Raw genomic sequence first — 15,083 nt, forward strand, 5'->3', positions numbered from 1 at the left:
TCCAGTCAGGTACACTCAGGCTTCCTTCACCATGTGGAGGCAGGATCCAGGCTCTCTCAGGCAGTCCTGTGCATTGTCAACCCTATGCCAGAGTTGGGCCAGGCATTCTCTGGAGGTCTGCTGAGATCCCAGCCTTAGCCTTCCAAAGGCAGATCTGCCCTGGGCCCTTGGGAGGGGCCTCACAAAATCCCACGTAGGGGGATGGTATGGCGCACTTAGGAGAAGCTCACCACATGGAAGCAGGATCTGGGGGCTGTCAGGCTGTCCCCTGGGTTCTCAGGCCCTCTGGTAGTTGGAGGCCAGAGGGAGGAGGCCAGAACCCAGCACAATCTGGTGGTCTGCTGAGCTTCCAGCAGCTACCCCAATGGAGGAGGTCTGACCTTTTGTACATCTATATGGTATGTCTTAAGGCAGACTGGAATTGGGGGCACTATCTCATTTTTTATTTGAAAAAAAAAGTTGGGTCAAGAACTTCTTTGAATAGTATCACCTTACGAGTGGTGGTGTGGAGTTGATACTGGGATTCAGATTTTTGAGTTAAAAGTTGGTGCATATGACATTGTACATAAGAGATCCTAAAAATTCTACCAGAAAACTTCTAGAAATGATCAGCTGATCAACACTTTCAGCAAGGTGGTAGGTTACAAATCAATCTACAAAAATCAGTAGCCCTTCTATATACAAATAAGTAACCAGAGAAAGAGTTCAGGGAAATACTTCCATTCACAATAGCCTCAAAAACAAAAAAATCAAGGGATAACCTAACCAAAGGCATTAAAGACCTATTAAATGAAAACTTTAAATCTTTGAAGAAAGAGATGGAGGAAGACACAGGAGGTGGAAAGACCTCCTGTGGTCATGGATTGGTAGAATCAATATAGTGAAAATGACCATCCTACCAAAAGCATTTTACAGATGGATGCAATCTCGATCAAAATCCCTGTAACACTTCACAGAAATAGAAAAAGTCATCCCCAGATTCATATGGAAACAAAAGATTCCAGATAGCCGGACAATCCCAGTACAAAGCAAAGCTAGGGAGATACCATACCAGACTTCCAGCTATATTACACAGCCATAATCATAAAAACAGCATGGTACTGGCACAAAAATAGACTTGTAGATCCATGTAACAAAATAGAAGTCCCAAATATAAGTGCACACAATTACAGCCACTTAATATTTGACAAAGGTGCCAAGAACACACACTGGAAGAAAGATAGCATGTTCAGCAAATGGTGCTGGCAAAATTGGATCTCCACATGTCGAAGAATGAAATTAGACTCATACTTATCACCCTGCACAAAAGTCAACTCCAAATGGATTAAAGACCTCAAGGTGAAGCCTGAAATGCTGAAACTGTTTAGAAGAAAACAGCAGTATCCTACAAGATATAGGTGAAAGAAAGGACTTTCAAAATCAGACATCAGTCACTCAGGAATTAAGGTCCACAATCAACAAGTGGAATCTCACTAAACTAAAACTTCTGCACAGCAAGGAAAACAACCAATCAAGTGAAGAGGAAGTCCATAGAGTGAGAGAAAATCTTCAACAGCTATTCATGTGACAGAGGATTAATATCTAGAATATACAAAGTACTCAACAAAAGCAAAAAAACATGGCCCAATTTAAAAATAGGCCACAGATCTGAACAACAGACTGTGAGAAGAAATAATAATGGCTAAGAAACACCTTAGAAAGTGTTGAACATCTTTAGTAATTAGGGAAATACAAATCAAAATCACTTTTAAGATATCATCTAACCCCAGTCATAAATGGCTAAGATTAAGAAAACAAATGACGCCTTTTCCCGGTGCCTGCGCAGTGAGGAGCGTGTGTGTGTGTGTGTGTGTGTGTGTGTGTGTGTGTGTGGGTGGTGCCTGCGCAGTGAGGAGTGCGCGCACGCGCGCCCGTGTGTGTGTGTGTGTGTGTGTGTGTGTGTGTGTGTGTGTGTGTGTGTGTGTGCTCACTACCGGCCAAGGGTCAGCTGCAGTCCTCATCAGGATGAATAGGCATCCCCTGGAGATGAGTGAGCGGCGCATGCTGCAGTACAAGGATTTCCCTGTAGCCTCAGCTGGCCTGGAACTCACTATGTAGACTAAACCTGCCTCTGCCTATCTCCAGAGTGCTGGAATTAATGGTCTGTGCCACAACAGACCAGGAGCTCAGGCTGGAGAGGGGACTCAGTGGTTAAGAGCACTAGATGCTGTTGTTGGGGACCTGGTTTAGATTCCCAGCACCCATGTGGCTGCTAACAATCTCCCAAAACTCAGTGCACACCATGGGTGCACTTACATACATGCACTCATGTATGTAATGCATACATGAAAATGCACTCATACACATAAAAGTAATAAATAAAAAATATATTAAAAAAAAAAAAGAAGAGGACCTTAAAGACAAGGTATCACTATGTAGCCAAGGCTGGCCTTGAAATCTGCCTCTTGAGCGATGGGATTAAAGGTGTACTCCACTCTCAGAAAAGAAAAATCAATGACACCAAATGATGGTGTGGATGTGGGGAAAGGGGAACCCTCATTTACTGTTGGTAGGACTGCAAACTAGTGCAACCACTGTGGAAATCAGTATGGAGAACTCAAAAAAACTAAAATCTATATGATCAGGTCATACCACTCTTTGACATTTACCCAATGGACTCATCCTACTACAGAGATACTTGAACAGCCATGTTTATTGCTGCTCTTTTCACAGTAGCTAAGAAATGAAAACAACTTAATGTCCCTCAGTTGATGAATGGATAATGAAAATGTGGTACATTTACATAATGTAATTTTACTCAGCAGTAAAGAAAGATGAAATCATGAAATTTGCAGGTAAATAGATGGAACTAGAAACTAAGTGAAGTAACAGACTCGGAAACACAAGTGATATATGTTCTCTCTCATTTGTGGATCTTAGGTCCAAATCCCTAAATATGAGTATACATCCTGATGTAACCACAGGAGCCATGAAAATGGAAATGAACCATGGGGATGAAGCGGAAGAAGATGCTTGAGAGAGGGGGATAGTAGGAGATGGGTGTTATTATGGAGAAAATGGGGGGAGATACTTTAACTGGGGAGGGAGTAGGGAGGGTTGTACCGGGGAGCAAGAGGAGAGATAAATAATGCTTAGATGGTATGAAAAATCAGAAGGAAATGTATTCAAAGTCCTACTGAAGAAATACACATGCAATAAATATACAGGTACATGTGTATAACTGAAGACTATATAACAACAACAAAAAAAAAAAATGCAGTGCCTGGTAGGAGAAACCTCCCTTCAAGTTTTTGGTCAGGGTAATCCAAGAGACTCCCAAAATAACACAGGTTATTGCCACAGCCCTTGATTACCACCCAGAACTTGAAGACCCTTTTGCTGAAGATGGGCAACAATTCAGACACAGGACTTGGACCAGTGGAGCTGGAACTGACCTGGAAACCTCCTCCCTGAAGACCAGCCCTCCTGGTATCAGAGGATACTATACAATGTATAATGCTGTGCTGGTTAGTTTTAAATGTCAGCGTGCTACACTTGAGACTCCTGTGAAGAGTCTCAAGTGAGTGATTGTCTTTATCAGATTAGTCTGTAGGAATGTCTGTGGAGGACTGTCTTGATTGTTAATTGATGTAAGATCCCCCCATTGTGGGCAGCACCATTCCCTAGGCAGGGTGTCCTGAACTAGCACAGGAGAAAGCTAGATGAGAGCAGAGGCATTTGTTGGGTGCATTTGTTTCTCTCTGCTCTTGACTGTGGATGTACTGTGACTAGCTGCTTGAGTTCCTGCCTTGATTTACCCTCAACAATGGACTGTGATGTTGTAAGCTGAATAAACCCTTTCCTCCCTTAAAAAAAAAAGTCAGTGCCTATTTTTCTATGCAGTTTGTTTTGGTACAGCAGTAGTGAGAACAGATGAAGCAGACACAGAGAGGAAATGACTACGTGATGTGCAACAGAGACTGTGGGTGTGGCCATGCCACCCTCACAGAAAGTGTTGTTGAGGAAGGCTTTAATACAAATGAGCCACTGGAGCCCTAAAGATGTCAAATTGACCACAATCAGTGTAACCCCTCTGATGGCACCAGGATTTTGACCATCTTACTGGGAACTCATGCTCATAGTTACCACATAATTTTAAAGCATATAACAGGGGTCTGTGTAATTATGTATGTATACAGATGTACAGGTAATGTACTTTTTAAATAAAGGAGCCCACTGCAGTGTAAATGTAGATTAAAATAGTTTGCTAAAATTTTTGTATTTATACCCAGGACAGGACAGATGACTCAAAACTGTAGGATAAACTTACAGATACCCAAATTTTAGGTCAAGGGAGTACAAACATTTTTATATTAAGCATCACTGATGATTCACCTGTTAGAATTTCATAAGAATTCTGCTCTGAGTCCTTATATCTGAAAACAGAAAAAAAAAAGTAGGAGGTAACTTTTTGCAGTTTAGACTTTGAATTCAGACTCCCTGGTTCTCTTCTCATGCTGTGACCTTGGCAAATCTCTGAAACCTTCTGCCTCAGTATGCTCCCATATACAGTGGGGTTGTTATGATTATCAAGTGAATGGATGAAGGTAAAGCACTGGGACCAGAGCCAAGTGGAAAAGGGCCACTGAGCTGTGGCCTTTTTTTTCTGAGATTTATTTTTATTTTATGCATATGAGTGTTTTGCCTTCATGTAAGTACACCAAATTCGAGCAATATCTTCAGAAACCAGAAGATGGCGATGGATCCCCATGGAACTGGAGTTACAGGTGGTTGTGAGTCACGGCATGTATGCTGGGAATGGAACTCTGGTCCTCTGCAAGAGCAGCCAATGCTCTTAACTGTTGAGCCATCTCCCCAGCCCCTCCCCACCTTTTTTTGTCACCTTTCTTGTTGCTAAGAGTCTTTGGAATTACAAATGTCCAACAAATGTGATGAATCTTTGCACAAAGCTCTTTCAGAACAATCACCTAGGCAAGGACCCCATTGTAATGTCTAACATACAGTGGGTAGCCTGCCCCAGCATGTGTGTATAGATTTATGGGCAGAACAGGAATCCAAATAGAGGGGAGTTGAGGGACTCACACTTGTCAAGTGCCTGCTGTATGCCAGGTGTTTTACACAGGGAATGCTATGCACCTTAACTGTTCTCCTGAGAAAGGAATGTAGGATGACCTGGAACATGTGGGCTGTGCCTTCCTGTTCTCTCACAATCCTAAGGCACTGGGGTGTTGGGAAATGATAAAGGTGCCTCTGGGGGACCTCACTCTACCCACTGTGGCACTGGAATCTTGGTCTCAACAAACTTTGCTTTGAATATACCAGTCTCATCTACCAGGCAGTCTCGGATGGCAGCTGTCCTAATGCCACCACTTCATAAGAGCCCCTTTGAGTCTGTGCGTCAATAGGAAAGTGAGGGGTGGAGTGGGCCACCAGCAGCCCACAATACTGTAGCTGCTGGGGAGTAACAGCTCAAAAGCACTCGTGGAAAGCACACTGCAGCATGGTTATGCTATAAAAAGACTAAGATGCACTCCTCTAAAAAAATCCCACATGAGCCAGGAGAGAGTGCCACTGTGGCTAAGTGACAAAGTGAGGAAGCAACTTTCGCTAAACTGGAAAACTAGTGTAAGTGAGGCTACACAGAGATGCTGACGAACTCCACATCACAGCCAGACCCGAATTAGAAGTTGGCCAGCAGTGAACACAGTAATGAGGCTCCCTAATGGATTCCAGTGAGAATTCTTCATACCCTTAGGCCTAATAGACCAGCAGCATGAAGGGGGCCCTGGGGATGAATGTGCTCTCACCAAGGGCCAGGCTGGCTGGGTGGCTCACTAGCACCTTGCCCCCAGAGGTGGAGGGGTGGCCATATAGGGAGGACAAGAGGCTGCCTCCTCGACCCTCAAGCCTACAAGTAGCCTTTTCTAGCCTCCATCCTAGTTCTCCCTTCTCTCTGGACCCACTTCTTGCCCCATGAACCTAGCTCACCTCCCCGCAGCCCTCCGCAGACCCTCACTGGGGCTTCAAGGCAGAGCTCCCAGTGATGTTGCTGTCCTGCATGGCTGCAGCTGAGGACAAAACAATGGTTATTTCTGACTTTGGTTTGGAGGTGATCATACTTCAGATTCTGTTGCATGATGCTTTTACATTGCTAGTCTCTGTGGCTCTAAAATTGCAAAGCCTTAGTTCGATTGTTTGTGCTATACATATGGTTCAGCACCTTGAGATGGAATAAGGTGCTATACAGATACTTAGAGAATACCAAAGGAGAGGGGCTTGGGGGGACCGGCCAGGCTGCTGCCCTAGCTGGGCTGTGTTCTTGTGTCCATGTTGTGGGACATAGAGCCTGAAGTAGGAAGGAGAGACAGGCAAGAAAACAGGAGTGGCTGTGTGTGTCCTATCCCACCCTAGCCTCTGACCGAGACAGAAGACAAACCCAGGGGTTTTTGGAGAATCTACAAGGATCTCACTTCACCAGCTTAACTACACACACACACACACACACACACACACACACACACACACTTGTATATATGCATATATATGTTCATGCCATGATGCGCACATGGAGGTCAGAGAACAACCTGTGGAAATGGGTTCTCTCCTTCCACCATGTGGGTCCCAGAGATGGAACTCAGCTCATCAGGGTTGGCTTGGCTGCAAGTGCTGAGCCATGTCATCAGCCCACTTGACTTATTTTTGACTTTGAGGAGTGGTGAGCCCCTTCTTGCAGACTTCAGCAGTCCCTGGGTGCACTGCACCAAGCACCCAGGTAAGTGGCAAGCTTCTTCTCTCTCAGCATCCCAGCAGTCTCAGGCGCACCACCGGTCTCCTGACCTGCCTCCAGCCCTGGGGACGACTGAAGAGAGAAAATGTGCTCAGAGCTGTGCATTATTTATCTTCTCAGTGTGTCATTCTGATTTAGGCAAACCGAAAGATGTGGTTTTCTGGAGTCATTTGTCCCTGCCGTTATGGTTCTCTAGCTTAGGAGTGGTGAGACTGCCTGGCGCTGCTGAGAATGCTTCCTGCCCTGGGCGTGGCATTGCTGGCAAGCCCTAGGAAGCTCAGGGTCTGCTGATCAATACTGTGTGGCCCTTGAAGCATTATGACAAACACCTATACTTCACTATGTGAAAGGAAACCACAGGTGATCTTTGCCTTTGGAAGTTTGTAAATGTACTTGCAACTTTGAAAGTTTTAAGTCTTTTTGAGACAGCGTCTCCCTATAGCGTCAGCTAGCCTAGAACTCACTATGTAGACAAGGCTAGCCTTGAATTCACAGAGATCTGCCTGCCTCTGCCTCCCAAGTGCTGGGATTAAAGGCTTGTGCCACCACACCCGGCATGCAACTTTGAAAGTTTTAAAGTAGCACTACTCATGACAGACATTTAGCTTCAGCTTCTCCAGTCCATGAAGTCCCTGTGGCTTCCCACTAATTCCTGGCCAACTTGATGCTATAATCCAATCCTCACGATGTTAGCTGTTAACCTGTTTGCTAGCAACAAGGACAGTGGTTCTTGAACCTGACCCCATGTATCAGTGGCATCTGTTCTGGCAAGTTCTATGAATTAGGTTTCTAGATACAGATGTGCTTTGGGGGAAAATATAGAGCCCTTTAGGGAAGAAACAAGTATGTTCTCTGGGATTTGCTGCATGGGGACAGAATGGGAAGGGTTTAAGAAGTTTGGGAGTTGTTTCCCTTTAATGTCCCTCTGTATCATATGCACGTGTGTGTGGTTTCAGAGGCTGACTAGGCCTAGCTATAGCAGGTGGGAGTTTTTCAGGGCTGAGGTTCCCACTTTGACCAATCAGCCGTGAAATTAGAACTTAATCATTTGGTCTTTCTGGTTGAAATTTCTAAGTGAAGTTCCTGCCTCTAGAAATACATCTTTCCCATGCACATCTAAAGTCCTAATGATATCCAGTCCTGCTGTGACATGAGTATATAACCACAGCTGCAGTGAACCAGCCCATCGTTCTCAGAGGCTCTTCCTTTCACATCTGTGCCCAACTCAATCTGCCCAAGGCCCTCTGGATTTATTTTTTAAACCCAAATATAACCCTGAATTTGATGAATCCAACAAACAGCTGCCAAAAATGTGTCCTCTTTTTGGGCTTTGACAGCAGGTAGGCCTGCTCTGAAATTCCTATTAATTACTGTGTGGTCTTAAGCAAACAGTATAAACTCTCTGGTCCTCAGCTTCTTTCTCAGTGAAATGTGGCAGGGAGGATTTAGTGAGGTGGTGTTTTTATTTTTTATTTATCTTCATTATATGTGTATGAGTGTCTTGCCTGCATGTCTATTAGCGCACCATGTGCCTGCAATGCCCACAGATATCAGAAAAAGGTGTCAGATCCCCTAGAACTGGAGTTATGGATAGTTGTTAGCTGCCACATAGATGCTGGGAACTGACCCTAGTCTTCTGCAAGAGCAGTCAGTCTCTTAACCACTGAGCCATCTCTCCAGCCCAAGGTGGTGTTTTTATATAGTGCCTATTCCATGTGGCACTCAGTTGTCACCAGCTGTGCAGGTGGGATTAGTTCACCCTCCCTGCCCATCTCCTAGGATCCTTATAATGGTCTATGTACTTCTCTATGTTTTTGTTTTCCTTTTGGCTCACCTATTTTAAAACACCCTTCCCTAAAGGTGCACAAGACAGAAATGAGACCAGGACACCATTACCAGTGAAAGTGTTTAATAGTTAAATTATTTAAATAGACTTTTCAATTTCCATGGGAAATCATAATCGTATCCGTTTTTGCAAGAGCAGGAGTAAAAAGAGTGCACACATCCCTTAGAAGGAACAAAGAGCTAGCACTGCACGCTGTCACCAGTCACTGCTGGGATGGGGAGGGGCCTTGGCCAGCAGGGAGAACACAGCGTAAACTCAGCACACACACTGTACTGGGGTTGAAAGCAAATGAAAACCCACCAGCCTTGGTGGGGTATGTGGAGGGCGGGGAACTTGTGAACAATGCGTGAGAGAGGCTGCCCCAGTGCCAGAGGCCTGGGGCAATGCGGAACTCAAAGAGTGGAGCAGCAGCAGCAGCGCAGGACAGGCTCAGGCCTGGCAGTTTTGGGTCCATACACCTCGCTTCTCGGGACTGTGTTCAAACTGGGGTGGGAGGTGGAGCATGGGGAGGGAAGGATGGGACATCAAAGTAACTACCACTTCAGCAGTTGGCACGTAGCTGCCACCTCATCCTTAAGCTCTTGTTGGAAGGGAGAATAATTCGGCCCTGAGAAGCAATGAAAAGATTTGGGTACAAACCATAAGATGCTGTTTAAGTGTATCTCTGTGGTAGAATATCATTTTCCAAATGCATCCCTCAGAAGTTATAAAAATAATATTTTCACCCTCGACATACTTAACTGTCCCCTCCCATCAAAACCAAAACTAGACAAAGCAAAAATTTTGTTAGCTTTTCCCTATGAATTCCAATGTTGGGGTCTTCCCATTCCTGTATCTGCAGGTGGAAGGTATTTCCTCAAACATGGGGCCTGCATATTGCATCACCAAGTCACAGAGGTCACCTCCAAGGACAGTTTCCTGTACCTGGGCCAGCTGAGCAGGCCACATAGGCTGGGCTTCTTCTAGCCCCCACCACTGCAGTGCTCCTGGGAGTCCTTAGAAGCCATCTCTGTGTCAGAACCTTATACTAACACCTCCGGGCAGGGAGGTGTGTGTGGGGGGTGGGGGACGACAGCCCTGGCAGGTGCAGGCTACTTCCCTTGCTTTAGACACAGCCTGGGATGGGAGAGGAGCCTTCTGACTTCCTGTTCTGTGTATATTTTCTTGGGAAATGGGATGTGTGTGTGTATAGGGGTCAGGAAGGAAGGAGTACTATGTTCCTGTGTCTTCCTACTTCATCTAATGTATCATACCCCAAAAGAACACACACCCTGCTCTGGTTGTGCCCAGGAAAACCAAAAACTGCCAAGTCTGAAATGAAGGGAATGCACCCTGCAGGGGACCAGCTCCACAGCATGATACACATGTACACCAGTACACACACTGACATACGTATAATACAGATGAGCAGAAATGCCCAGCTGTGCACAACTGTTTTCTAATATAGAGAATTTACAAAATATAGAATTTGGTATCTCTCTTAGATTTCCAAGGTTTTCAATAATACAGAATAAAAAATACAAAAAAGACAAGTTGGGGTCCCCGCCCTCCCTCCCCAGTGGCATCTTCGTTTGCTTGTGTCTCTTACACGCATACAACTAGCATAGTCTAAAGAAGGGCACGGAAAACTTGTTTTATTTTATTTAATAAATATTTTCTTTTGCTCAGAGCCCCCACTCCTTGCTTGGTATCCTCCTGCCTCCCCCTTGTCAATAGTCCTGTTTCCCTCACAGGGTACTGTGTGTGTGGAGGTGTGGGCAGAGGATGGGAAAGGCCAAGCCTCTCCAAAACCAATGCTCCTGCCCCAAAGCACCGCCAGGGAGCAGGGGGCGTGGCCTCTGAAATTTAAAGGCTTGCTTGGAAAAGCAGACCATTAAGGTCCCTGGGCATCCCCAGGCCAGCTTCGAGCTGCCTATCCATTGTGGCCAAGGCCTCTCCTCAGGCCTGCTCAGGCTGTGCGCCATGCCACGCCACCGATGAAGGCTCCAAGGGTGCCTCCAACAGGCAGCAGCAGCACCTGTCAGAAAACTCAAGGCTCAACGCGAGTCTAGCCGAATCTTCTGCCGAGGGAAACATCTTTGGTCAGCTTGGTGCTCAGGATGCTGGCACCCAGGGCCTGGACCAGAAGCCACGCCCGCCAGCAAAGGCAGAAGCTGCCTCTCAGTCAAAGTGGAAATCTCAGCAGCGGGGCTGTGAGGCTGGAGCGCAGCCCCACATGCCCAAGGTGCACAAAGAAGCCAGTCCGTTCCTCTGGAGGCCAGGCTGCTGGCACTGCTGTGGCAGCTGCTAACTGAGGGGGGGCCCTCCATTGAGGAAGTAGGTCATCATCTCACCCTTGCCCTTGACTTTGACCACACCCCGGCACTCCAGCTGGTATGTGTTGGCGGCCAGCACCTGGTACATATCTGTAGTAACCTGAGGAGACATAGGAAGGGAGAAGTCAGGCTATTAGTGACCTTAACTGTGAAGTACATCTGCCTCCATGTGCCCTGACATGGGGTGGGGCAGGCCCTCTGCCTCCATCTCTTGGGGACAACTGAGGGTTCATTCATGGAACTGCTTAGAAAAATTAATGGTGGTAGCTATGGTTGTCAGCACCTCCCTGTGCTGGGTACCGGAACCAGCATCTCACATGTGCCACTTCGGTGCTACTTGTGTGGCATGGGGTCTGAGAACTGTGTTTTGGAGCAATCAGATGCTGCTAGAGCCAAGAGCCCAGGGTGGGACCAGGGACTCGCCCTGAAGTATAGCTCCAGGACAGATCAGAGAATGATGCTGTCTCATTTCATCTCTCTGTAGGGAGCAACTATTATTCCACTCAGGCTCAGGAAGCATGCATCACCTACCTGTGGTTACACAGTTAATAATGGCAGGGCCTGGACTCAGCTCCAGGTTTGGGCTCATCCCTGCTTTAGCTTTGGGGGCAAAGAAAAGAATTCACTGGGGCTTCATCCATTATACTGTCCTATGCTGGTGAAGGTGGAAAGTGAGGATGCCAGGAGTGGGAGATGGCAAGATGGCCAATGCCTCATGGGATGATGCAGGTGCCATCCTGAGTACTGTCAGAGCTCCACTGTCGTGCTGCCACACAACTGCCTGACATTGCTGAGCTAGTCTGCATGGTAGGACTCTAGTGAAGGTGGGGTGCTGACAGACTCACACTGAGCTCTGTGTGGATTAGAGGCTCTGCGTGCATGCATGCATGCACACACACACACACACACACACACACACACACACACACACAAAACTTCCCCTCCTCAGGCCTCTAGTTCTCATCTAGCAGTCCCCTCTTCTTGGCACAGGAGTAGAGGCAGGAAAAGGCCTGGCACCTTGCACAGCATCTACAATTCAGTCAGGCCAGGTCTATCTGGTGGGGCTGTGCATGGAGGCACTGCAGGGCAGACAAGTGAGGGGACATCAAGCAGTGTAATATAGCAAAAGACCTTTAAAATGGTACAGTTAGCACTTGAGAAAACTGAGGCCAAGGATGCTGACTTCCCATGGCCTCACAGGAACCTGCAGGTGAGGCAGTACACAGAGAGAGCCCAGTTCAGGGCATCCTTGTGTCAGAATGGAACAAGAACCATGGAAGTTCCAAGGAAAATGAAGAAAAGGTGCTGAAGAGCTGCAGGTCTGGGGATCATGAGCACCAACTTGCAATAGATAGAGAGAGACAAGGAAGGGCCTGGACCTCTGGCTTGCCTCTTGACTACTGGGGCTGGCAGAGACACCATAAAGGATCAGCAGCCTCATCCAGTTCTCTTGAACCAGGCCTGGAAAACTTTGAGTTCCACTGGTTAAGGCCTGCCCCCTGCAGTTGTCTACATCCCTCTGCAGCCTTGTGTTAGGAAGGCCCTGGCTTCTGATTTGCACGCTTACCTAGGCCTGCCCCTACCCAATTTCCTTCTGTGCACAGTAGAGGGGTTCAGAGAAAGCCTGAAACTCTGTCCAAGGTACTGAGGACCTAAACCAACCCTTTTTCTCAAACTACTAGGATGCCATCCCCAACTGACCCATCACTTTTGGATTTGAAGAGAGCTTTTAACAGGGAATTGTGGGTGGACTGCAATGAACACTCCTAACACCAGCACGACAGGGGCCTTCATGTGAGTGCCGCGTGGTGGGTGTGCTTGCACTCACCTGGATGCGGTCAGGCACCCCAGTGCTATCCATGCGGCTGGCCACATTCACTGTATTGCCCCAGATATCGTACTGAGGCTTGCGAGCTCCAATGACCCCGGCCACCACAGGGCCAATGTTGAGCCCTGTGGGGACAGAAATCAGCCATACTCAACACCGTAAGACCAACACGTACCTTGTTTGTCCTTGCTAGTGTTCCTCTCTCAACATACTACAGCTACTCCCAATCCCTGGCATGAACTCCTTGCATGAACAGCTGGTGAATGGCCTAGGCTTAACCCTACAGTCTCCCACTTGTATCTACCCATTCTTGCTAGTGTAAGACAACAGGGCTTGTGCATGCATCCACTGCTACTGCAGCCTCACCTCAACCCTTACAAGTCTGCTGCCAGGAGTGTCCCCTTCAAGATCTCCAGTGACATTCTACGTTACTCAGTGCTCTTTCTTAATCTTCCCTCTTTTGGTGATGTTGATGTTTCCAGTATCAACTCAACATGGTGAACTCACCCCTTATTTCTTCCTCCTGCTTCTCATTCTTAGATTGGCCTTGCTCCTAACCCATTTCCCTACCCCAGTCTCTTTTCTCTCCAAGCCCTGTCATGCCACATGTAGATTTTTAACACCACAGGCTATCCCTATGCTGGACTATCCACCTCGCTGGTCACAGTCAGCTCAGGTAATTTCTATTTCCAAAAGTCATGCCCACCATGAAGACATTCCTATGTCTGCAGGAATGGATCAGCCTCAAGGAGACTTAGCCATCCCCTGGTATAGTCTGTTACTTTATCCCCAGTCTTATCTAGTCCAGTTGTTGAGACAGTGCACAAAACTATACACCAGGAGAAACACAAGCTACTGTAGGTGGATGAGATGGGGAAACAACCTCAGAGTAAACACACAGACACAAGAGGCATGTTGGCTATAGCGAATGCCTGGCCTTCAGTAGCCATGTCCTATGTTCAAAGCACTATGCCCAGGGGGCAAAAGAGGCAGCTTGCCCAGGGACAGCCCAATTCCCGACACATAGACCAGAACAAAATGTCTCCTGGGGACATTAATGATCACAATATTGGTTTTTAGTAACCCAATATTTCAATTTAATGTGCTAGTTTTGAGAATTGAATTGCCAGTATTTTTTGTGAATTACTCTTACTTTCTAAAAATTTGACATCTGAATCATTTATGACTTAAGATATACCCAGGGAGTTGATAATGCATGAAACCTTTAACTAGAACAAAGATCTGCCCTTTCAGAAAGCATAGTCTGTCTCCACAAACCTCAAGAGAAGGGAGGACTGCATTTGACAAAGTTCACATTACAAAAGGAACTGGCTCTCTTGGATAGTGCAGCCGTAAAGTGAAAGCAAAAGAGGTGCAGGAAAACCTTGCACCTTCTAGAACAGCATACTCTGAGCTGCAATACTGAAAACATTTTGTGGATGGAGCAGGGGGCATGTGTGAGTGTGTAGATGTATGTGAGTTTTCACTGGACTGTTCTTTAAACTCCTGCAGAGTTGAAACTTGTTGGAATAAAGGGATAGATGGGGCCATAGATAGGACTTAGCCGGTGAAAGCACTTGCTACTAAGCCAGACAGCCTGAGTTCAATTCCCAGGACCCACATGCACACACACAAAATTACTAAATAAATAAATATAATTTAATTTAATTTTCAAAATTAAAAAGCAGGATGGATAATGAAAAGATATCCAAGAAATACAAAAAGAAAATACTATGAATTTTTGGTTCGGGTTTCCTTCCCTTTGGGCAGTGGCGGTGTTTGTCACTTTAAGATAGGGTTTTGCTGTGTTGCCCAGTTAGCTTCAAACTCCTGTGCTCTAGTATTCCTGTTGCCTCAGTTTCCTGCATAGCTGAGATTACAGACACATGCCACCGTACCCAGTTCTTCCAAGATTTTTGAACAAATATGTGGCCCTGACCAATCTGAAACCAACCCATGACCTCTGCTCAGATCCCCCTCACTCCTCTGCAGTGGCTCCTGCTGTTGCCTCGGGATACCACAGGAATGTCCACCAAGGTCCCTCAAAACCATCCCACAGACATTTGTCAAGGATGGCGTCCAAAGCAGATGATACAGCTCAGTTAGTAGAGCACTTGTCTGACATAAGTGAGGCCCCAAGTTCAATCCTTAGTAACCAAAACAAAACCGAACTAATACGGAGTACAGTAACAATACAATCTTGACACATCACACCCTCCCCACTGCCCACCCCGGTGTGTGTGGGTTTCAAAGCTTCAGAGCAGCTACAGTTGGCTCACATCCGAAACTCAGTTACCCACTTTAAGA

The 15,083-nt window shown here is 46.5% G+C and overlaps 1 protein-coding gene across 2 annotated transcripts in view; it reads right to left on the bottom strand.

The window, feature by feature from the left end:
- Nucleotides 1–8,679: 8,679 nt before the first annotated feature.
- Nucleotides 8,680–15,083, bottom strand: part of Adcy5 (adenylate cyclase 5) — a 158,593-nt gene continuing 152,189 nt past the window's right edge. The window contains exons 20-21 of one of the 2 annotated variants that reach the window (XM_008842955.3): nucleotides 12,777–12,901; nucleotides 8,680–11,048 (exon numbers count right to left, since the gene is read on the bottom strand). In XM_008842955.3, the coding sequence (XP_008841177.1) occupies nucleotides 10,920–11,048; nucleotides 12,777–12,901 (254 nt within the window). In that variant the 3' untranslated portion in view covers nucleotides 8,680–10,919. The remainder of the gene's footprint in view (nucleotides 11,049–12,776; nucleotides 12,902–15,083) is intronic. The other variant, XM_029568213.1, reaches the window with a different exon arrangement.

The sequence above is a fragment of the Nannospalax galili genome, unplaced genomic scaffold, assembly GCF_000622305.1.
Source record: "Nannospalax galili isolate Female #2095 unplaced genomic scaffold, S.galili_v1.0 scaffold18, whole genome shotgun sequence".
NCBI lineage: Eukaryota > Metazoa > Chordata > Mammalia > Rodentia > Spalacidae > Nannospalax > Nannospalax galili.